Below are 23066 nucleotides of genomic sequence, written 5' to 3'. Positions count from 1 at the left end.
ATCGCACCAAATTGCCTATATTAAAATTTCAAATTCCATTTATCGGGTCATTCTGGGTCACAGGCTAGTCGACATCGATCACTATAAATTGAGCTGCGCAGAATAATCAAAGCTTAGTTGATTTCTTAAGCAGTGTGCTACGAAGCGTTATTGTGAGCCCATCGAAAATGCCGTCGCGTGAAATTCTTTCTGTCGGTACCGGTGAAAGTGTGGTAATTTCGGGTATAGCCGGACGATTTCCGCAGTCGGATAATATGCGCGATTTTGCTCGCAATTTGTACGAGAAACGTGACCTGGTGGATGATAAGGAAACCCGATTTAGCCATGCGATGCAAGCCATTCCAAGGCGGCTCGGAAAGATCAACAATTTGGAGAAATTCGACCGGGAGTTCTTCGGGTACAATCGACGACAACGGGATACGATGGACCCGCAGCAGTGGATGACGCTCGAGCATGCTTTCGAAGCTATACTGGATGCGGGAGTAAATCCGGAAAGTTTGCGTGGATCGCGGACGGGCGTGTTTTGCGGAGTATGCTTTTCGGAAGCTGGTGCACAGATGTACTACAATTCACTGGGTCATGCCGAGAAAGGGATGGGTTTGAACGCGTAAGATTCCGATTCGTTTAGATGAATTCTTTGTAACATAGGCTTCTTTTATAGTTTCAACAAGTCACTCATCGCGAATCGAGTTTCATATACGCTGGACTTGAAAGGACCCAGCTTCGTGATTGATACTGCCTGTAGCAGTTCAATGTATGCCTTTGATGTCGCTTATCGGAGCATGATGAATGGAGATTGTGATTCAGCAATTGTGACAGGTGCCAATCTAACGCTTCATCCTTTCATCACATATCAGTTTGCATTGTTGGGTGTGTTGGCAAAGGATGGTTTCTGCCGGCCATTCGATAAGGATGCTACGGGATACGCACGATCGGAAGCAGTTTGCGCAGTGTTTCTACAGAAGGCCAAGGCCGCAAAGCGTATCTATGCTCACGTCATCCACTCCAAAACGAACTGCGATGGTTTCAAAACCGAGGGAATAACCTACCCGTCCGGATTAGTTCAGCAGCAGTTGCTGCAAGAGTTCTACAAGGAAGTGAAAATCAGTCCTACGGAGGTAGATTACGTTGAAGCTCACAGTACAGGAACTGTTGTGGGAGATCCTGAAGAATGTGACGCTTTAGATAAAGTGTACTGCGCTGGAAGGGATGGACCTTTGCCCGTAGGTTCGGTGAAATCCAGTATAGGCCATACGGAAGGCTCAGCAGGAGTGTGTTCGATAGCAAAGTGCATCATCGCTATGGAAAATGACTTGATTCCTCCGAATATCAACTTCACTGAGTGCAGACCAGACATTCCTTCGTTGGTTGAAGGTCGATTAAAGGTGGTAACTGATACAATACCACTATCGGGTCCACTGGTTGGTATCAACTCGTTTGGATTTGGAGGGGCAAACGCCCACGCTTTGCTCTGTCGCAATTTGAAGGAGAAAAAGAATCACGGCGTACCGGAAGATGATCTCCCGCGGTTGGTTGTGTGGTCGGGAAGAACTAGAGAAGCTATTGAGTATATGTTTCAAGATATCACTCAGCGTCCCTTGGATGCTGAATTCATTGCACTTTTGTGCAATGTTGAAAAGCAAGGTATTCCAGGACATCGTTATCGAGGATTTGGAGTCTATCGTAAAGATGGTGAAAAATTAGCAATTCTAGAAGCATCCCGTATCGAGCGAGTTAAAATTGAGCCACTTCCAGTTGTTGCAATTTTTGGAGGAATCAACCTCAAATGGAGACAGGAACTGGATGTGCTTAAGCGGTTTCCTGTGGTGGAAGAAACTCTCACTAAATGCAATGGTGTCCTCCAATCGTTGAAGTTTGACCTGAACAAAAAGCTCTCAGGTAATAAGAGTATCCTGTACAACATGGTTGGATCGACTGTCCTTCAATTGTCGATCGTTGATCTGCTGAGCTCGATTGGAGTCGAATTCGATTTGTACGGAGGTCATTCGGTGGGACAGTTCACCTGTGCTTACATCGACCGTAGTTTGAATCTCGAACAGGTCCTTAGACTAGCTTTCTGGCATGGACTAGTGTATTCGGACTGTCAAGCAGTTTGTGATTATTCCGCCTTTGTTCGAATGAACTCCAAGTTAAACCAACTTCCTTCGAAGAATATTCTCATAGATGATGCAGCTACTTTTGGTATCATAGCTGGCACCGAAAAGCTTGTCATCGACCAAGTGCAACAGGTGACATCATCTGGCTTTTCAGCAGGGATTTTGTCTTTTCTTAATTTGCGGTCTGAACATGCATCGCTGTCTAACAAACTGCACCACACCGAGAATACCATTTTATCCAACGTCGTTGCTCCAACTAAGAAGTGGATAACTGGAATATTACCACAATCATCTTCAATTTTTAATTCGCCTATTTTGCACGAAGCATCATCCATCGTCAACCTGTTCGAAAAGATTCCCAGAAATACACACGTCGTGGAATTTGGTTGCTCGTTGTCCTGCAAGAACATTCTTCGAATGCTGAATCACAACTCAAGCTACCTTCCTTCAGGTTCAGAATCTACCGATGCAGTGGGTCTACTTTTGAGCAAAATCGGCCAGTAAGATGAACGAAATCTTCCACTTTGATTCTATTCTATTTTTGTCTTTCATTGTAGCTTACACCTGGCTTCACAGAACCTAGACATTGCGCAGCTGTACCCAAAGGTTCAGTTTCCAGTATCACGAGGAACACCAATGATCTCTCCATTGATTCGGTGGGACCACCGTGAAGATGCTTCCGTTGTAAAATATAGCTGGGAACAAACCAACAAGTGCAAAGTGTCTACCATCAATATTTCCCTGAACAACCAAGACTTCAAGTACATAGAAGGTCATAACATCGATGGACGAGTATTGTTCCCGGCTACGGGTTATCTGAAACTGGTTTGGGAACATGTCGCTTATCTTGAACATAATGATCTCGAGGATTTTGCGGTAGAATTCGAAGATATAAGATTCTTGCGAGCTACAACTATGACCAAAGGCCAGACCATTCAGTTTACAGTTTCAATTCAGACTGTGACAGGATTTTTTGAGGTATTGACACTGAGTGATTTCGTTGATGGAATATTAAAGTGAGATAGTTTATTTTCAGATCATGGAAGGAGACTCAGTTGTTGTGACTGGATACGTAAGGTCATTGAAGGAATGCATCAGTAATGATTTCAGTGATACAACGAGCTCTGCAGTGGTGCTTCCAACGAAGGACTTTTACAAGGAATTACGTCTAAGAGGATACTATTACTCGGGGCTATTTAAATCGGTTCGAGAATCCAGATCCGATGGAACAATGGCTAGGATTCAATGGAAAGATAATTGGGTTGCATTTCTGGATTGCTTGCTTCAAGTTGGCATCATTTCAGCTGACAGCCGGCTTTTGATGGTTCCGACAGCGATTGAGAAGCTTTCCATCTCACCAAGAGCTCATATGTCAATGATTGAGAAAAGCGGAGACGATTGCGAGTTTTTCACTATGAGGAGTTGCGTTGATACGAACACTTCGGTGTGTGGAGCTGTTGCCATCTGCAACCTTCGAGCTAGCAGCATCGGACGTAGGAGCCCTCCCGGCATTCCTGTTTTGGAGACTTATCAATTTGTTCCATATCATGCTGGAGAACAGGTCTCTTCATCGGAAGCCATCCGGATGATTGTTCAGCTGGCCCTGGAGAATGTTCCCACTTTGACAGTTAACGTTACAGAAATCTACGATGAGAGCCATCGACCAATCGTGCAGCTGTTTGGAGAAGCCATTGCGGACCTTCCTTTGGTTCAATCGAACCTGACACTTTTGAGTGTCAATGAAATGGAGTTGGACAACGTCACAGTAATAAAAGGGCGATTGTCCGACCAATCCAATCAATTGATCGTAGTACTAGATAGCAAAATGAATAATGCAGAATTTATTAAAGAGGCGGATGGAAGCCTTGAGGAAACTGGATTCATAATTGTCCGTGAAAAGATTGGCTGTAAGCGTGATGAATTTTGTAAACCAGAGGAGTTCAACTTGGTGGCTTCGTTCCAAGTAGATCAGGAATGCTTCATTTGCTTGCAACGGAAGAGCAAGGATCACAACCACACATCAGCAGTTATTCGAGTGGATTCAACTGATATGAGCTGGTTAGCGGAGCTGAAGCAGTTTTCTAAGCTTCGGTCTACAATTTTGTACTCCCAGAACGCTTCTGTTTCGGGAATCATTGGTCTGGTAAACTGCATTCGCAAGGAGCCGAAAATGCACTCTATCCGATGCGTGCTAATCGATGATCCAAAGGCTCCAGAATTCACGTTGAACGACCCATTCTACAAGAATCAGTTGAACTTGGGCTTAGCATTCAACGTGTTACGGAATGGCGTTTGGGGCAGTTATCGACACACACTGCTGCCAAAGCTAGCGATAACTGAGCCTGTGTCCAAGCATTGCTACGCAAATAGTCTTACGAAAGGAGATCTGTCTTCAATGATGTGGTTCACTGGAGCTTTCAATGAGTGGAATGAGATACCAAATAAGGTGAATGTATCGTACTGTACCTTGAATTTCCGAGATATCATGGTCGCTACTGGTAGATTGTCATCGGATGTGAGTTCATTCAATCGATTGGAAGAGGAATGTGAACTCGGCTATGAATATGCTGGTGTAATGGATGATGGTAGACGAGTGATAGGAGTTTTGCCATTTGGAGCATTATCAACAGTGGTTAATGCTGATCCTTATCTAGTCTGGGACATCCCGGATAGCTGGAGCTTGGAAGAAGCATGTACCGTTCCAATTGTGTACGGTACGGTATTGATGTCATTCACTTTATATGCTCACGTCCGGAAGGGACAGTCAGTGTTGATCCACGCTGGTAGTGGAGGAGTAGGACTGGCGGCAATCAACATGGCCTTCGCATACGGTATGGAAGTGTTTACCACAGTTGGTACGCAGGAGAAGGTCAAGTTTCTTTTGAGTGAGTTTCCTGCACTGAAGCGGGAGAACATTGGAAATTCAAGAGATACGTCGTTTGAACAGATGATCAAACTGAGAACCAACGGAAGAGGTGTGGATTATGTGTTGAATTCGTTGGCCGAAGAGAAGTTACAGGCTTCGGTTAGGTGTCTGGCAAAGGGTGGTCACTTTTTGGAAATCGGCAAATATGATATGGCGAGAGATTCTCAGTTGTCCATGGAATTATTTAAAAAAGGAATTACATTCTCGAGTGTTATGCTGGATTTAGCAATGAGAGATTCTGTGGTAATGAAGAAGGTTTGTAAGGACAGCATACATCATGGTTACTTGTGTTAAACGCGTATTTCATTTCAGATTTTGAATGCTGGAATCCAAAACGCAATTCAAACGGGAGTTATCAAACCATTGAAAACATCTGTGTTTGATGCTGGTGATTTAACGAAGGCAATGAGATTCATGGCAAGTGGCAAGCATACCGGCAAAATTGTGATCAAGCTTCGTGAAAACGAAACTGATGTTGAAACGTTGCCCATTTCTTACTTCCCAAAAGTCTATTGCAATCCAGATCGAGTGTACATAATCATCGGAGGCTTGGGAGGATTCGGTTTGGAGTTGGCTGATTGGTTGGTGCTTCGAGGCTGCAAGAAGCTGGTCTTCAGCTCTAGTCGTGGAATTACGAAACCGTATCAACAATACCGAATCAAGTGAGTAAAATTCCTTTTATTTAGAGGCCACTGATTCACAATCTCATTTCCAGGATTTGGAATAGCTACGGAGTTCACACCCATGTCTGCACTGCGGATATCACCACTTTGGACGGGTGTCGTGCGCTGTTGAACGAAGCGTCTCGATTAGGTACGGTAGCCGCAATCTTCAACCTGGCAGTGCAGTTGCGTGACGCCATATTGGAGAATCAGTCTGTGGAAAAGTTCGTGGAATGTATGGCACCGAAAGCGAAGGCTACCGAGTACTTTGACAAAGTGAGCCGTCAAATGTGCCCTCAGCTGAAACACTTTGTAGTGTTCTCTAGCGTTTCCTGTGGTCGAGGAAATGCTGGTCAGAGCAACTACGGCATGGCCAATTCCGTAATGGAGCAAATAATTGAACGAAGATGTGCAGAAGGCCTCCCTGGAAAAGCAATTCAGTGGGGAGCGATTGGAGAGGTCGGGCTGGTCGCCGATATGGCTGAAGATAAGCTTGATCTGGAAATCGGTGGAACTCTGCAACAAAGAATTTCATCATGCCTGCAGGAGATGGACTATTTGTTGACATGCGAGGATCCTTTGGTGGCCAGTATGGTCGTTGCGGAGAAGCGGATGGGAAGTGGATCGAAGAACATCATCGAGGCAGTGATGAATATCATGAGCATCAGAGATTTGAAGTCGGTGTCGATGGAGAGTACTCTGGCCGATATAGGAATGGATTCGTTAATGGCGGTCGAAATCAAGCAGGTGTTGGAGAGAGACTTCGACATGGTGCTGACCCCGCAGGAGTTGAGGACGTTGTCGTTTGCGAAATTAATGAAGATGGTCGAAGAAATGAAGCACGATGATAAATATAAAAATGACAATGAAGGGGAAGGCTTGGTTATCGGTATGCAGATGCTACTGAGAAATCTAGGCAATGAGGAAACTAGTGAAACGACGCTCTTGCGATTGCCATCTGCCAGTGATGAAGGTCGTCCCATTCTTTTGATTCCTGGCGTTGAAGGCGTTGCTGGTGATGTATGGAAATTGATAGCAGAGCAAGTGAAGGCTCCAGTTTACATCCTTCAGTTATTTGGAACTCTGGAGTGCAAGACCGTTCCAGCAATTGTTGAGCGCATTATGAATGAACTGTGTCGTGTTCTGCTCAATGGCTACGATGACTTTGCCATTGCAGCGTATTCCTTTGGTTCGCTGGTGGGAATAGAGATTGTGAGATGTCTGCAGACAAGAGGAATTCGTGGGAAACTTCTCCTGCTGGATGGGGCTCCGAAGTACTTGAAACTTTGGTCGCAGAAACAACTGCACGGTAATCCAACTGATGTGGAAATTCAGAAGTTGGTTGTGCTCGTATCGATTGCTATTGTATTTCCCGATCAACCTGGTGAGAAAGTAAGTTCTATTTTGGAGATTCCATCGTTCGAAGGTCAGATAGAGAAGCTTATCGAGCTAGGAATCAAGCAGAGTGCGTACTCTGCAGATTATACAAGAAAGATGACGAAAGCTCTGTGCAAAAGAATCAAGATGGCGGCACTGTTAAACCTGGATGAGGATCAACCGTTGGATCTACCGATCATGCTGGTTCGACCGACTGAGGCGCCTTTTTCGGATATTGAAGACGATTACGGGCTATCCAATTATACGACGGGACTTATCACGCTTCGAATGGTGGAGGGAACTCATGCGACGATGTTGGAGAATCCCGATACGGTGAAAATGATTAATGACTTGAACTTGTAATCTATTGTTGTCGTTTGGAACAATGTTTTTTTTTGTATCATCGATTAAAAGGTTTTTTTTTTTGAAGTTAAGCTTATCAAATTATTTATTTTCATTAAATACACCCAACCGGGGGATGTAAGATTCGCTTACAATTATGAGGGATTCATCATCAGAGGATGTTAGTGGAGACCGCATGAATCGAGGATGCGATATACCTAGCTGCGGTTCAATGCAATAAAATTGGAGACCGAAAAATGTGGAGTGTATTAGTGAGTGAAATGAATTATGCCGAAAACACACAAGGAAATTTGCCGACTGGACTCGAACCACGAACGTTGCGATTATCAAACCTGCGCTTTCTCCACTGCTCTCTCCATGCTTCTGATTATGGATAGCCTAAAAGCAAACAGGAAGCGCTCAGTTCCTCTCATACTCGACTTCGTATGCTTTTTCTGCTGGAGAGATTCGAGGCAAGTGTGTGCGTCGTTCTACCATGTTATACATAAAAAGCTTACTGGTATAGTCGAAAGCGTAGATTTTACACGAAACAAAAAAGACAAAAAAACCGTGACATCACTTGCAAGGTCAACTTCTAACATTCGCTGCGATGTTCATGAACAGAGGATGAAAGGAAGTGGAACTAACATTCATTGTAATAAATTTTTCGTTTGCGTGTGGTTTTGTTAGTTTCAGGTTAATGCACAAAACAAAAATAAAATAGGGTAAATAGATTGTTGTACGTCTGACAATAAAACCAATTTTATCACAACAATGACAAACAGCAAACAATAATTTTGATATCACATCAAAGTGGATGCACTTCAATCGTGTCGAAAATGACAAGATTATCATTAATATAGTGCATAAACTGACATTACGCTACTTTCACTGCATTTGTTTATTTTTGTGGCCATAAACATTTCATGAGATTTTCGACATGATTGAAGTGCATCCTCTTGGATGTAATATCAAAATTAGTTTTTTGGCTGTGCAGGCTTGTCTATGACTGATCGAAGTAGGCCGCGCAGCGAAAATGACGGATTTTTGTTTTGCTGTGGAATGATTGTACGCAGTCTGGCGCAAAATGATGTACCTAGTTCTTCGGACAGGCATCAGGATGTGCGCTGACAATTCGATTTAGGAGAATCCATGGCGAGACTTGGTGGAGATTTACGTTTGTGTTTTGAAAATAATTTGATTATATTGGGGCAACATCAATAACAAATTTTGACATATTCACACTGCGCAGTTCAGTGCTGCCAGTAACTTTAAAGATCGGAAAAATTGTAACCATGTGTGCCAAACAGTGCCAATGACTGTGCCCAGGTGTGCCCAAGCTTGTTTCTGGCACACTGGAGTGACCATCCCTTTGGCGTCCGTTTAGTTCTTACAAAAAATTAAAATACCGTGAACGTGGAACAGCTTGACAATCAATTTGATATTATTCATGCAAATGGTTAAGATTATATATATGTATTATTATGTTCCCTTATGTATGTTCTGTGAAAATGTCAAAAACTTACAGTTTTTTGTTGATAATAAAAGACAGAACAAAAATAAATTGAACGAGTGGTTCTCAACACGTCATCTTCATAGAGTCTGTTAGTTTCAAGCTAAGATCCTACCTCGTAAATAACTATTTGGTTCCTCATTTAACATTAATATTTTGAAGTGAAAAGGTGTTGAACAGGTAAAAACAAATGTTCACTGCCATTTTCATGTCAAATTCATCAGAAATTAGCCACATTGTTTTAATTGTAGAAATAGTTGTGCGAGGAAAAAGGAGCAACAGATATGTTGGTGTTCAAATTTCCGCTCATGGAGTAAGAACTATCTCCATATAGAATTTCATGCACTATACCGCCGAAAGCTTTAAAGACGCTCTGGAAAAGGTGAGGAAATATTCAATGCATAATGTAGCAAATCTGGATATTGTTGGGTATTTGACAGTATTTCTAAAACCAATGGCCACCATTTTGGATTCAAAAATGGCATCCTACATCAATTTTCGACCCCTGCAAGTCGTCTCCGTTCCGGAAATATCCATATTGAAGGATATTTGATAGTTTTTCTAAAACAGATATGACGGACATCTGTTTCCAAAACGGCGTCCAGCATCGATTTTTGGCCTCTGGGTACACGTCACCACTGTTCCGAAGATACTCACTTTGCACAGAAACATACTATACGGGGTAAGCTTTGAGACATAGCATATTCAGCAAGTTTGCATGTACGCTAGCGCCAAGTAGTGAGAGAGTTCTGAGCTAATATGATCACCATCCGGAATACCATGGTCATCTGAACAACTTAGCTGGAGACAGTAACCTTATATATAGCCAAGATTTCAAGATACAGCTTATTCAGGAAGTTTGTATGCTCACTAGCACCACGTAGTGAGAGGACTCTGATCTATAATGACCAGCATCCGAAAGTACTTGGTCATCTAAACAACTTTGCCGAAGACAGTATTCTTTTATATGGCCATAATCCGGAGATATTCTATGTTGGACCCGAATGTCATATATTATAGCACCCGTCATAAGTAATATGAAAGCGAAGCGCCTCTAGCGGCATGGTTCTCAATGGAACCTAGATCCAATGGCACAAGCTTGTTGATCCAACCCAGTTCAACAACTTCGTCCAAGACAGTATACCTTTTCGTATTGAAACTAATGACATTTCGGTTGAATAAAAGTGCGTTGAATTAAGTGCACTGTTGAGTAAACGGGTGGACAATGCGTACCATTGATACTTCGCGTATCTGCAGGTATAAAATAGACCCCACTAGCGGTCCTTAGCATCTTATCCTATCTTATGGGGTACGAGTAACCATAGGGAAGATCGGGTAGCCAACCCCGGTGGGACCTTGGTCGTATGCTTACAGGGAAGGGGAGGGGGGGAAGAACTCCTCTCTCCGGAGAGTGCAGTCTTCGAGCGTCTGTTTACCATGGAGGTGCGGCTCAAAACGGCGTCTGTTCTCCATGTTAGGAGCGGCTAATCAAAGTCCTGGGCCAGCGTGGGACTCTAAACAGTGCTGTGGGGGTTGGTGCAAGCCCTACAAGCCAGCCGTAAAAAACAAAAGTATAGGAAGCAAGCAATGTAAATGCGGACCGGAACAATCGGCATAGACCCAAGCAACGGAAACGGACTAACGATTGGAAACTCGGAACATGGAACTGCAAGTTTCTCAATTTCTTGGGAAGTACCCGCATTCTTTCCGATTTATTGAGGGTCCGCAAGTTCGACATCGTAGCGCTGCAGGAGGTTTGCTGGAAGGGATCGTCGGTACATACGTATAGGGATGGTTATACCATCTACTAGAGCTGCGGCAATACACATGAGCTGGTTACAGCTTTCATCGTGATGGGCGGAAGCGCGTGATTGAGTGGTGGCCAATCGATAGCAGAATGTGCAAGTTGGGGATCAAAGGCCGTTTCTTCAATATCAGCATAATCAACGTGCACAGCCCTCACTTAGCAAGTGACGATGACGATGAAGACGCTTTTTACGCGTACCTGGAACGGGAATACGACAGCTGCCCAAGCCATGACGTCAAAATCGTCATCGGTGATCTTAACGCTCAGGTCGGCCAGGAGGAGGAATTCAGACCGGTTATAGGAAAGTTCAGCGCTCACCAGCTAACGAACGCCAACGGCCTTAGACTCATCGATTTCGCTGCCTCTCATATCGCTGCCTCCCATATCGGTACACCTGAAGATCACCGCAGCAGACAGAATCGCAAATCGACCATGTTTTGATCGACGGAAGGCACTTCTCGGACATTATCGCCGTCAGGCCTATCGCGACGCAAATATCGATTCGGACCACTACCTTCTAATGGTCAAGGTGCACCAAAAACTTTCCGGTGCCAACAACATTTGCGGGCGTTGGTACAATCTGGAGCGACTGGAGCTGCCCGAAGTCGCAACTGAGTACGTGCAATGCCTCAACGCAGCGTTGCCGGATGAGGGAGAGCTCACTGATGCCCCTCTTGAGGACTGCTGGAGCAGCGATTGGTTCGACGAAGAGTGTCAGACGGTTTTGGACGATAAGAACGCAGCAAGGAACCCGTCATAATGTGGAGCAATATAAACAGAAGCGAAGACAGCAAACCCATATTTTCCCGGATAAGAAGCGCCGCCTGGAAGAGCTGGAGCAGCTGTATCGATCTCAAGAAACACGTAAGTTCTACAAGAAACTCAACGCATCCCGCCAAGGCTTTGTGCTGCGAGCCGAAATGTGTCGGGATAAGGAAGGGGGTATCTTAACGGACGAACGTGAGGTGATTGAAAGATGGAAGCAGCACTACGATGAACATCTGAACGGTACAGTGGCGGAGGGCCAAGGCGGTACAGCGGATGAGGGGGGCATGCCAGCTCCCACAAGAACAACAAAGCAGCTGGGAAAGATGATATCGGAGCGGAACTTATCAAAATGGATAAGTCAGGATAGTCAGGATCTGGGATACAGAACAGCTACCGGAGGAGTGGAAAGAGGGAGTAATATTCCCAGTGTATAAAAAAGGTGACAGACTAGAATGTGAGAACTATCGAGCGATCACTACTCTTACCGCGGCCTACAAAGTGCTTTCCCAGATCATCTTTCGCCGTTTATCGCCGCTAGCAAGCAGATTTGTGGGAAGTTATCAAGCCGGTTTTGTGGACGGGTGATCGATAACGGACGAAATTTTACGTTGCGGCAGATTCTCCAAAAGAGTCGTGAATATCAAGTCCCTACGCACCACCTATTCGTCGATTTCAAGGCTGCTTATGATACTATTGACCGTGAAGAGCTATGGAAGATTATGGACGAGAACGGTTTTCCCGGGAAGCTGACCAGCTTGATCAGGGCTACGATGGATGATGTACAGTGCTGCGTGAAGATATCGGGTGCGTTATCGGACTCGTTTGAAACTCGCAAAGGACTTCGACAAGGCGATGGTCTTTCCTGCCTCCTGTTCAACATTGCGCTAGAAGGTGTTATGAAACGTTGCGGGCACGATCTTCAATAAGTCCAGCCAGTTCATCTGCTTCGCTGACGACGTGTAAATTGTCGGAAGAACGTTTGTTTCAGGCTGAAACGTGAAGCAGAGAAGGTTGGAGTAAAGGTGAATACGTTCAAAGTATCTGTTAGCTGTTATCTGTTGTGTACCTCGGATCATTGGTGACGTCGGATAACAACTGCAGCAAAGAAATTCGTCGGCGTATTATTGCCGGAAGTCGTGCTTACTGTGGACTCAACAAAACCCTGAGGTCGGGTAAACTTTACCTCCGTACTAAATGTACCATGTACAAGACACTGATCAGACCGATAGTTCTCTAAGGGCACGAGACGTGGACGATGCTCGAGGAGGACCTGCAAGCACTGGGTGTTTTCGAATGACGAGTGCTTAGGATCATCTTTGGCGGGGTATGTGAGAACGGTGTATGGAGGCGAAGGATGAACCATGAGTTGGCGCAACTCTATGGCGAACCCTGTATCCGCGGGCGGGACATGTTTTAAGAATGCCAGACAACAATCCCGCAAAAATGGTGTTTGCCTCGAATCCGGCCGGTACAAGACGCAGAGGAGCACAGCGAGCAAGGTGGTTAGACCAAGTGGAGCAGGATCTTGGAAGTGTGGGACGATCAAAAAATTGAAGATAAGCAGCCATGCAATTGGTGTAACATTGTGATGCAGGTGCAATCCTGAGGGATGTCGGATCAGGATAAGTACCGTATTTATGCGTGATAATGTTTGCACCATCGTACAAATAAGGTTCCCGTTCACCTGTGCATACAATGCCTTGGTTTTTTTGCATGCACGTAACCTATAGCTCATACAGTAGTAGGCTGTGTATAAAATAAAACGATTTACTCAGTTTGACAGTTGCACCATGACGAAGTGGCAGCGTATTGGTGATTTGTCCCACGCGCAAATGTCGCAAAAAGGCATTTCAATCGCCGTGGGTGTGTCCGGTGGACCGTCAAAAGGGTTTTAGACCGAGAAAAGAAAAGACAACTATTCGCGAAGGTGGCCAAAGGTGGTCCGTGGTCAGCTCGGGTTCCGAGGGTTATCGCTGCTATCAAAAGGAAGATTCGGGTGAATCCAGTCCGCGTTTAATAAGGAAAATGGCAAAGGAACACGGGATCAGTGACTTTACGGCACGGAAGATCGTAAAGGAAGATTGCGGGGCGAAGTGGAGGGCACGGAAAAAAAAACTCACATGATTACCAACCGCATCCGGGAGCTACGAGTCGAACGATGTAAGAAAATCTTGAACTTCCTTAAGCGAAAAAATCCGGTAATCCTGTTCACCGACAAGAGCATGTTTACCGTCAAATTCCAGAACCGACCGGTATATTAGTTCTCTTCCGGTAAAAGACGTGGCCGACAAGCACAAGAACGTGTATCTGACAAAGCATCCTGCTAGCATTATGGTGTTTGGATTGGTGGCTTCCGATGGCAAAAAAATAGACCCGGTGTTCATTCCAGAAGGTGACAAGGTCAACACGGAGGTCTACATTGGGATTTTAAGTATGTTCTTCCGTGGATCAAAGAACAGTACGGTCCGAAGCCAAATGTTGTATTTCAACAAGATGGGGCTTCGCGCCACACCTCGAACCACACTCAGAAGTTCTGGGCGAAGGATATGTGGCCACCATCCAGCCCGATCTTAATCCGCTGGATAACTCAATATGGCGCGTCATGAAGGCCAAGGCCTGATCTAAACGCCTCCCGAGTACAGCAAGCCTCAGACAAACATTGACCCGTACCTGGAGAGAAATGGATCCAGAATATATTATTAGAACCTGCCGTGCATTCCAGAAGCGTGTGGAGGGCGTAATTGCAGCAAGTGAAAACTCGATCGATGATTGACGATTTGAATTAATAAAAAAAAACACGAAAACGAAATTTTTGAGATTTTTTTTAAATTTTGAATGGTGCAAACATTATCACACATACGGTAAGTAAGCGAGTGAAATTACAAACAGCGCTCGAATCAGTTTACGAGGCAAATATTGTTATTTCGGAATTGATTTATTCAAACCTTATATATTTGTTAATGGAAAAACGTTAAAAAATCTCTCAAATGATACATTTGACGGAAAATTTTCCCTTCTTCCCAAGTTTCTGTAGATAAAAAGACTTTAGTCTCGCGTTAAGTGCGTGGAATAACCCACCTTCACGGTAACCCTTCATCCATTACCATTTTTCGCACAGACTCATATTTTGGGGTTATGAATCAAACTGGAGGGTGACCTATAAGTTTAATTTTTTTTTTCAAAATGAAGTATCCTTACGTGGATCCTGCGATGGACCGAGAAGCTACAACGAAAATCATTCTACTCCTTGGACTACAAACAGCTACATCCATGCCAAGGAGGGAACACGGCGGTGAAAGAGGTCAGTGATAACGTGGAGAAGCCGTTCGAGATTTCAAGAAATCTAAGTACATCGTAGGAGTTTTAATCTGTAAAAAGGTTCAGACCTTATCATACCAGCTAGATAAAACCAAATTTTGGATATAAGATAAGCTCATTTTAGAAAGAATTGAAAATTTGACTTCTGAAATTACGAATTTAGTGAGCTTATGAGATTGCTCATAGAGTATAGAACTGGAACATCCTTACAACGATCTGCTTCCAGGAATATCACCGTCTACATAGTAGCAAAGGTCACATCTATCAAGCTACGACTAGCACTAAAGCATATTTTCGTAATATTATACAATTTGATAAATCTAGACCTATTAGTCAATAAGTTAAAGTTCACCGTTCGGTGTTAAATGAAGTGTTCTGATATTTTTTTTCTGAAAGGGCCGTAATACGTTTGTAAACCATGTCGTCATGCGTTAATTTCACACATTAATTACAGAGGAAGATCTCTTCTTATTGGATCCGGTTTTTGGATTCCACGGACACGGACACGGATTCCGGTTTTTGATTCACACATATTGAACGGTCATGAAAGCCATTAGGCTCTTTTGAAATAATGGATTGAAATTAACACAATCCGAAAGAGGGAAAACTGAATAAATGCAGGATCAAGCGCAGTAGTTGTGCAACAATCTATAAACTATCGTTCTACAGTGCAACGTTGTTTCTATTCGCCCGATAATGCATACATTATAATTTGATATTCAAATCGTCGTGTCATCCCGGGTCATGTTTTCGTTATAAATTGAGCTGTTGGGAACAATCGATCCTCAGTTGATTACCGTAATCAATCGTGGCTACTAATTTAGCCAGTGTTATCCGCAAAGTGTTATCCGTAAGTTCAATATGCCGTCACGTGAAATTCTCTCTGTTGGAACCGGTGAAAGTGTGGTAATTTCGGGAATAGCCGGACGATTTCCGCAATCGGACAACGTGCGAGAGTTTGCTCGTAATTTGTACGAGAAGCGTGACCTCGTTGATGATAAGGAAACCCGATGGAAGCACACTATGCGAGTAATACCACGGCGTCTCGGAAAGATCAACAATTTGGAGAAATTCGACCGAGAGTTCTTCGGGTACGATCGACGACAACGGGATACGATGGATCCGCAGCAGTGGATGACGCTCGAGCATGCTTTCGAAGCCGTTCTGGATGCGGGTGTCAACCCGGAAATTCTGCGTGGATCTCGGACGGGCGTATTTTGCGGCGTATGCTTTTCGGAAGTTGGTGCACGAATGTACTGCGGTACTTTGGGCTATGCTGAAAAAGGGATGGGTTTGTCAGGGTGAGATTTGTGTTTTCAAGGAATTATCCGTATGTAATTATTATCAAGGATTTGTTTCAAGGTACGTGAAGTCGCTCATTGCACATCGAGTGTCCTATATGATGGATTTGAAAGGACCCAGCTTTGTTATTGATACTGCCTGCAGCAGTTCAATGTATGCCTTAGATGTCGCTTATCGGAGCATGATGAACGGAGATTGTGATGCGGCAATTGTGACAGGCTCCAATCTAACGCTTCATCCTTTCATCACATATCAGTTTGCATTGTTGGGTGTGTTGGCAAAGGATGGTTTCTGCCGGCCATTCGATAAGGATGCTACGGGATACGCGCGATCGGAAGCAGTTTGCGCAGTGTTTCTACAGAAGGCCAAGGACGCAAAGCGTATTTACGGTCATGTCATCCACTCCAAAACGAATTGCGATGGCTTTAAATCGGAAGGAATAACCTACCCATCGGGATTAATGCAGCAGCAGCTGCTAACAGAATTCTACGATGAAGTGGGAATCAGTCCTACTGAGGTGGATTACGTTGAGGCGCATAGCACGGGCACATTTGTGGGAGATCCTGAGGAATGCAACGCTATTGATAAAGTATATTGTACAGGACGAGATGGACCTCTGCTTGTAGGTTCGGTGAAGTCCAGTATAGGTCATTCGGAAGCCTCAGCAGGAGTATGTTCAATAGCGAAGTGCATTATCGCCATGGAAAATGATATGATTCCTCCGAATATCAATTTCACCGAGTACAGACCAACCATTCCTTCGTTGGCCGAGGGTCGTTTGAAGGTGGTTTCAGATACAATGCCACTATTGGGACCATTGATTGGTATCAACTCGTTTGGATTTGGAGGAGCAAACGCCCACGCTTTGCTTTGTCGCAATTTGAAGGAGAAAAAGAATCACGGCGTACCGGAAGATGATCTCCCGCGGTTGGTTGTGTGGTCGGGAAGAACTAGGGAAGCTATTGAGTATATGTTTCAAGATATCACTCAGCGTCCCTTGGATGCTGAATTCATTGCACTTTTGTGCAATGTTGAAAAGCAAGGTATTCCAGGACATCGTTATCGAGGATTTGGAGTCTATCGTAAAGATGGTGAAAAATTAGCAATACTAGAGGCATCCCGTATCGAGCGAGTCAAAATTGAGCCACTTCCGGTTGTTGCAGTTTTTGGAGGAATCAACCTTAAATGGAGACAGGAGCTTCATGCACTTAAGAGATTTTCAGTGGTGGAAAAAACTTTCACTAAATGCAATGGTGTCCTCCAAACGCTGAAGTTTGACCTGAACAAAAAGCTCTCAGGTAATAAGAGCATCCTGTACAACATGGTTGGATCGACTGTCCTTCAATTGTCGATCGTTGATCTGCTGAGCTCGGTTGGAGTCAAATTCGATTTGTACGGAGGTCATTCGGTGGGACAGTTCACCTGTGCTTACATCGACCGTAGTTTGAACCTCGAACAGGTCCTTAGACTAGCTTTCTGGCATGGACTAGTGTATTCGGACTGTCAAGCAGTTTGTGATTATTCCGCCTTTGTTCGAATGACCTCCAAGTTAAACCAACTTCCTTTGAAGAACATTTTCAAGGATAATGCATCTACGTTTGGTATTATTGTGGGGACTGAAGATACTGTTATCGAACAGATTCATCAATTTAAAGCAACGGGATTTTCAGCAGAACTGCTGTCCTATCTTAGTTTCCACTCCATACATCCGTGGACTAAATCACTGCCTAGCAATTTACGCCAAACTGTGAATACCGTTTTATCTAGAGTTGTTGTTCCAACTAACAAGTGGATAACTGGAACATTGCCACAAACCTCTTCTATATTCCATTCTCCGAATTTACACAATGAAGCATCCATCGTTAACTTATTCGAGAAGATTCCCAAACATACTCACGTCATAGAATTTGGTTGTTCGTTGTCCTGCAAGCACATTCTTCGGATGCTGAATCGCAACTCAAGCTACCTTCCTTCAGGTTCAGAATCTACCGATGCAGTGGGTCTACTTTTGAGCAAAATCGGCCAGTAAGTTGAATGAAATCTTCCAATTTGATTCTATTCTATTTTTGTCTTAATATTGTAGCTTACACCTGGCTTCACAGAACCTAGACATTGCACGGCTATACCCAAAGGTTCAGTTTCCAGTATCACGAGGAACACCAATGATCTCTCCATTGATTCGGTGGGATCACCGTGAAGATGCATTTGTGGTCAAATACAACTGGGAACAAACCAACAAGTCCAGGGCATATACCATCAATATTTCCCTGAACAACCAAGACTTCAAGTACATAGAGGGTCATAACATCGATGGACGAGTGTTGTTCCCGGCTACGGGATATCTGAAACTGGTTTGGGAACATGTCGCTTATCTTGAACATAATGATCTCGAGGATTTTGCGGTAGAATTCGAAGATATAAGATTCTTGCGAGCTACAACTATGACCAAAGGTCAGACCATTCAGTTTACAGTTTCAATTCAGACTGTGACAGGGTTTTTTGAGGTATTGACACTGAGTGATTTCGTTAATGGAATATTAATGAGAGATAGTTTATTTTCAGATCGTGGAAGGAGACTCAGTTGTTGTGACTGGATTCGTAAGGTCATTGAAGGAATGCATCAATAATGATTTCAGCGATACAGCGAGCTCTGCAGTGGTGCTTCCAACAAAGGACTTTTACAAGGAATTACGTCTAAGAGGATACTATTACTCGGGGCTATTTAAATCGGTTCTGGAGGCTAGATCCGACGGAATGATGGCAAAGATTCAATGGAAAGATAATTGGGTAGCATTTCTGGATTGCTTGCTTCAAGTTGGCATTATTGCAGCTGACAGCCGGCTTCTGATGGTTCCAACAGCTATTGAGAAGCTTTCTATCTCACCAAGAGCTCATATATCAATGATTGAGAAAAGCGGAGACGATTGCGAGTTTTTCACTGTGAGGAGTTGCGTTGATACGAATACTTTGGTGTGTGGAGCTGTTGCCATTTGCAACCTTCGAGCTAGCAGCATCGGACGTAGGAACCCTCCCGGCATTCCTGTTTTAGAGACCTATCAATTTGTTCCATATCATGCTGGAGAACAGGTCTCTTCATCGGAAGCCATCCGGATGATTGTTCAGCTGGCCTTGGAGAATGTTCCCACTTTGACAGTTAACGTGACAGAAATCTACGATGACAGCCATCGACCAATCGTGCAGCTGTTTGGAGAAGCCATTGCGGATCTTCCTTTGGTTCAATCGAACCTGACGCTTTTGAGTGTCAATGAAATGGAGTTGGACAACGTCACAGTAAAAAATGAGCGATTGTCTGACCAATCCAATCAATTGATCGTAGTACTCGATAGCAAAATGAATAATGCAGAATTTCTTAAAGAGGTCGATGAAAGCCTTGAGGAAACTGGATTCATAATAGTCCGTGAAAGGATTGGTTGTAAGCGTGATGAATTTTGTAAACCAGAGGAGTTCAACATGGTGGCTTCATTCCAAGTAGATCAGGAGGAATCCTTCATTTGCTTGCAGCGAAAGAGCAAAGGCCACAACGAAACACCAGAAATTATTCGGGTGGATTCAACTGATATGAGCTGGTTAGCGGAGCTGAAGCAGTTTTCTAAGCTTCGGTCTACGATTTTGTACTCGCAGATCGATTCTGTCTCGGGAGTCATTGGTCTGGTGAACTGCATTCGCAAAGAGCCAAAAATGCACTCTATCCGATGCGTATTAATCGATGATCCAAAGGCTCCAGAATTCACAGTGAACGACCCATTCTACAAGAATCAATTGGACTTGGGCTTAGCATTCAACATATTATTAAATGGCGTATGGGGCAGTTATCGACACACACTGCTGCCAAAGATGGCCAAAACTGAGCCTGTGTCCAAGCATTGCTACGCAAATAGTCTTACCAAGGGAGATCTGTCTTCTATAATGTGGTTCACTGGGGCTTTCAATGAATGGGATGTGGTACCAAATAAGGTGAATGTATCGTACTGTACCTTGAATTTTCGAGATGTGATGGTCGCTACGGGTAGATTGTCATCGGATGTGAGTTCATTTAACCGGTTGGAAGGGGAATGTGAACTCGGCTATGAATATGCGGGTGTGACGGATGATGGTAGACGAGTGATAGGAGTACTGCCAGCCGGAGCATTATCAACGGTTGTTAGTGCTGATCCTTATCTAGTTTGGACTATCCCGGATAGTTGGAGCTTGGAAGATGCGTGTACCGTTCCAATTGTGTACGGTACGGTATTGACGGCGTTCACCGTAAGTGCTCACGTCCGGAAGGGACAGTCAGTGTTGATCCATGCTGGTAGCGGAGGAGTAGGACTGGCGGCAATCAACATGGCCTTCGCATACGGTTTGGAAGTGTTTACCACAGTTGGTACGGAGGAGAAGGTCAAGTTTCTTTTGAGTGAGTTTCCTGCACTGAAGCCGGAGAACATTGGAAATTCAAGAGATTTGTCGTTTGAACAGATGATCAAACTGAGAACCAACGGAAGAGGTGTGGATTATGTGTTGAATTCGTTGGCCGAAGAGAAGTTACAGGCTTCGGTTAGGTGTCTAGCAAATGGTGGTCACTTTTTGGAAATCGGTAAATATGATATGGCCAGGGATTCCCGACTGTCCATGCAGCTTTTCAAGAAAGGAATAACGTTTACAAGCGTTATGCTGGATGCGGCAATGAGAGACAGCCCAGAGCTGAAGAAGGTGTGTATGAAAAATTGAAGGCATTCTAATTGGTTGATAGTTCTTGTTGTATTCTAGAATGTAAATGATTTGCTTCGTACGGCAATACAAGATGGAGTTGTCAAGCCTCTGAAAACGACCGTTTTTGACGCTCGTGATTTGGAGAAGGCAATGAGATTCCTGGCAAGTGGAAAACATACTGGAAAAATTGTGATCAAGCTTCGTGAAAATGAAACTGATGTTGAAACGTTGCCCATTTCTTATTTCCCAAAAGTCTTTTGCAATCCAGACCAAGTGTACATAATCATCGGAGGCTTGGGAGGGTTCGGTTTGGAGTTGACTGACTGGTTGGTGCTTCGAGGCTGCAAGAAGCTGGTCTTCAGCTCTAGTCGTGGAATTACGAAGCCGTATCAGCAATATCGAATCAAGTGAGCATGATTTTTTTTTCTAACAAAAGTGCATTGAATCAAAATCGTATTTCCAGGATTTGGAATAGCTACGGAGTTCACACCCATGTCTGCACAGCGGATATCACCAGTATGGACGGTTGTCGTACGCTGCTGAAGGAAGCGTCACGATTTGGTGCGGTAGCCGCAATCTACAACCTGGCAGTTCAGCTGCGTGACGCCATCTTGGAGAATCAGTCTGTGGAGATGTTCGTGGAATGTATGGCACCGAAAGCGAAGGCTACCGAGTACTTGGACATAGCTAGCCGTCTACTGTGTCCTCAGTTGAAACACTTTGTAGTGTTCTCTAGCGTTTCCTGCGGTCGAGGAAATGCAGGTCAGAGCAACTACGGCATGGCCAATTCCGTAATGGAGCGAATAATTGAACGAAGATGTGCAGAAGGCCTCCCTGGAAAAGCAATTCAGTGGGGAGCGATTGGAGAGGTCGGATTGGTCGCCGATATGGCTGAGGATAAGGTTGATATGGTAATCGGTGGAACTCTGCAGCAAAGAATTTCATCATGTCTGCTGGAGATGGACTTTTTGTTGACATGTGAGAACCCACTGGTGGCCAGTATGGTCGTTGCGGAGAAGCGAAAGGGAAGTGGATCAAAGAACATTATAGAGGCAGTAATGAACATAATGTGCATCAGAGATTTGAAGTCGGTGTCGATGGAGAGTTCACTGGCCGATATAGGAATGGATTCGTTGATGGCAGTCGAAATCAAGCAGGTGTTGGAGAGAGACTTCGACATGGTGTTGTCACCGCAGGATCTCAGGACGTTGACGTTTGCGAAATTACTGAAGATGGAAGAAGAGAAGAAGCAAGCTGACAAAACTGAACAGTCCAAGGAAAGTGAGGGATTGGCTATTGGTTTGCAGATGCTACTGAGAAATCTAGGCAACGAAGATACCAGTGAATCGACATTTTTGCGCTTGCCATCGGCCGGTGATGAAGGCCGCCCTATTCTTTTGATTCCTGGCGTTGAAGGTGTTGCTGGTAACGTATGGAAAACAATTGCTGAGCAGGTTAATGTTCCAGTGTACCTGCTTCAGTTGTCCAGCACGCTAGAGTGTGAAAGCATTCCAGCAATTGTGGATTGCATCATTGATGAGCTATGCAGTGTTCTGCTGAATGGCCACGATGACTTTGCCATTGCTGCGTATTCTTTCGGGGCGCTGGTGGGAATCGAGATAGCGAGATGCCTACAGACGAGAGGAATTCGAGGGAAACTTCTCCTGCTGGATGGGGCTCCGAAGTACTTGAAACTATGGTCACTGAAGCAGTTAAATAATAATCCCACCGATGAAGAAACGCAGAAACTAGTTATGCTCGCTTTGATAGCGATGTGTGCACCGGATATAGCCACTGAGAAAATAGTTTCGGTTTTGCAAATTTCGGCATTTGAAGATCAACTCGAAAAGGTTATAGAGCTCGGAGCTCAGCAAAGCGTGTACTCTGCTGATTATACAAGAAAGATGACAAAAGCTCTGTGCAAGAGAATTAAGATGGCCGCTCTTCTGAACCTGGATGAGGATCAGCCCTTAGATTTACCGATTATGCTGGTGCGACCGACCGAATCGTCCTTTGCGGATATCGAAGATGACTATGGATTATCCAATTATACGACGGGTGCTATCACGCAGCGTATGATTGAAGGTAATCATTCGACAATGTTGGAAAATTCCGACCTGGTGGAGATGATCAATAGCTTTAATCTGTAGTTTGCATAAGAAGCGCTATGATTCTGTGTTTGCGTATGTTCCAGTGTTAAATATATCAGAGAGCGTACATTGTC

At 44.3% G+C, this 23066-nt stretch overlaps 2 protein-coding genes across 2 annotated transcripts; both read left to right on the top strand.

Annotated features, from left to right (window-relative positions):
• The first annotated feature begins 22 nt into the window (after positions 1–22).
• LOC135705677 (fatty acid synthase-like) lies at positions 23–8112 on the top strand. The gene is made up of 6 exons (XM_065227455.1): positions 23–607; positions 662–2617; positions 2675–3095; positions 3154–5298; positions 5356–5705; positions 5759–8112. The coding sequence occupies exons 1-6, from the start codon at positions 168–170 to the stop codon at positions 7443–7445; spliced, it is 6999 nt and encodes a 2332-aa protein (XP_065083527.1). The 5' UTR covers positions 23–167; the 3' UTR covers positions 7446–8112.
• Positions 8113–15659: 7547 nt separating this feature from the next.
• LOC135705674 (fatty acid synthase-like) lies at positions 15660–23061 on the top strand. The gene is made up of 6 exons (XM_065227451.1): positions 15660–16131; positions 16193–18157; positions 18216–18636; positions 18695–20842; positions 20900–21249; positions 21306–23061. Exons 1-6 carry the CDS (start codon positions 15692–15694, stop codon positions 22990–22992), a joined length of 7011 nt encoding a protein of 2336 aa, XP_065083523.1. The 5' UTR covers positions 15660–15691; the 3' UTR covers positions 22993–23061.
• The last annotated feature ends 5 nt before the right edge of the window (positions 23062–23066 follow it).

The sequence above is a fragment of the Ochlerotatus camptorhynchus genome, unplaced genomic scaffold, assembly GCF_037179485.1.
Source record: "Ochlerotatus camptorhynchus isolate MF236.1 unplaced genomic scaffold, CSIRO-AGI_Acam_v1.1 ptg000274l, whole genome shotgun sequence".
Taxonomy (NCBI): Eukaryota; Metazoa; Arthropoda; class Insecta; order Diptera; family Culicidae; genus Ochlerotatus; species Ochlerotatus camptorhynchus.
Note: the sequence above shows the minus strand (reverse complement) of the source record. Positions and strands in the feature narration are given on the sequence as shown.

What these genes read in the sequence shown, in the direction of transcription:
- LOC135705677 (XM_065227455.1), top strand. Translation starts at nt 168, where the DNA reads ATGCCGTCGCGTGAAATTCTTTCTGTCGGTACCGGTGAAAGTGTGGTA. An exon ending in CTTTTGAGCAAAATCGGCCA is followed by an intron (nt 2,618 to 2,674) that starts GTAAGATGAACG and finishes CTTTCATTGTAG; the next exon opens with CTTACACCTGGCTTCACAGA. An exon ending in TATCAACAATACCGAATCAA is followed by an intron (nt 5,706 to 5,758) that starts GTGAGTAAAATT and finishes TCTCATTTCCAG; the next exon opens with GATTTGGAATAGCTACGGAG.
- LOC135705674 (XM_065227451.1), top strand. Translation starts at nt 15,692, where the DNA reads ATGCCGTCACGTGAAATTCTCTCTGTTGGAACCGGTGAAAGTGTGGTA. An exon ending in CTGTGACAGGGTTTTTTGAG is followed by an intron (nt 18,637 to 18,694) that starts GTATTGACACTG and finishes GTTTATTTTCAG; the next exon opens with ATCGTGGAAGGAGACTCAGT. An exon ending in TATCAGCAATATCGAATCAA is followed by an intron (nt 21,250 to 21,305) that starts GTGAGCATGATT and finishes TCGTATTTCCAG; the next exon opens with GATTTGGAATAGCTACGGAG.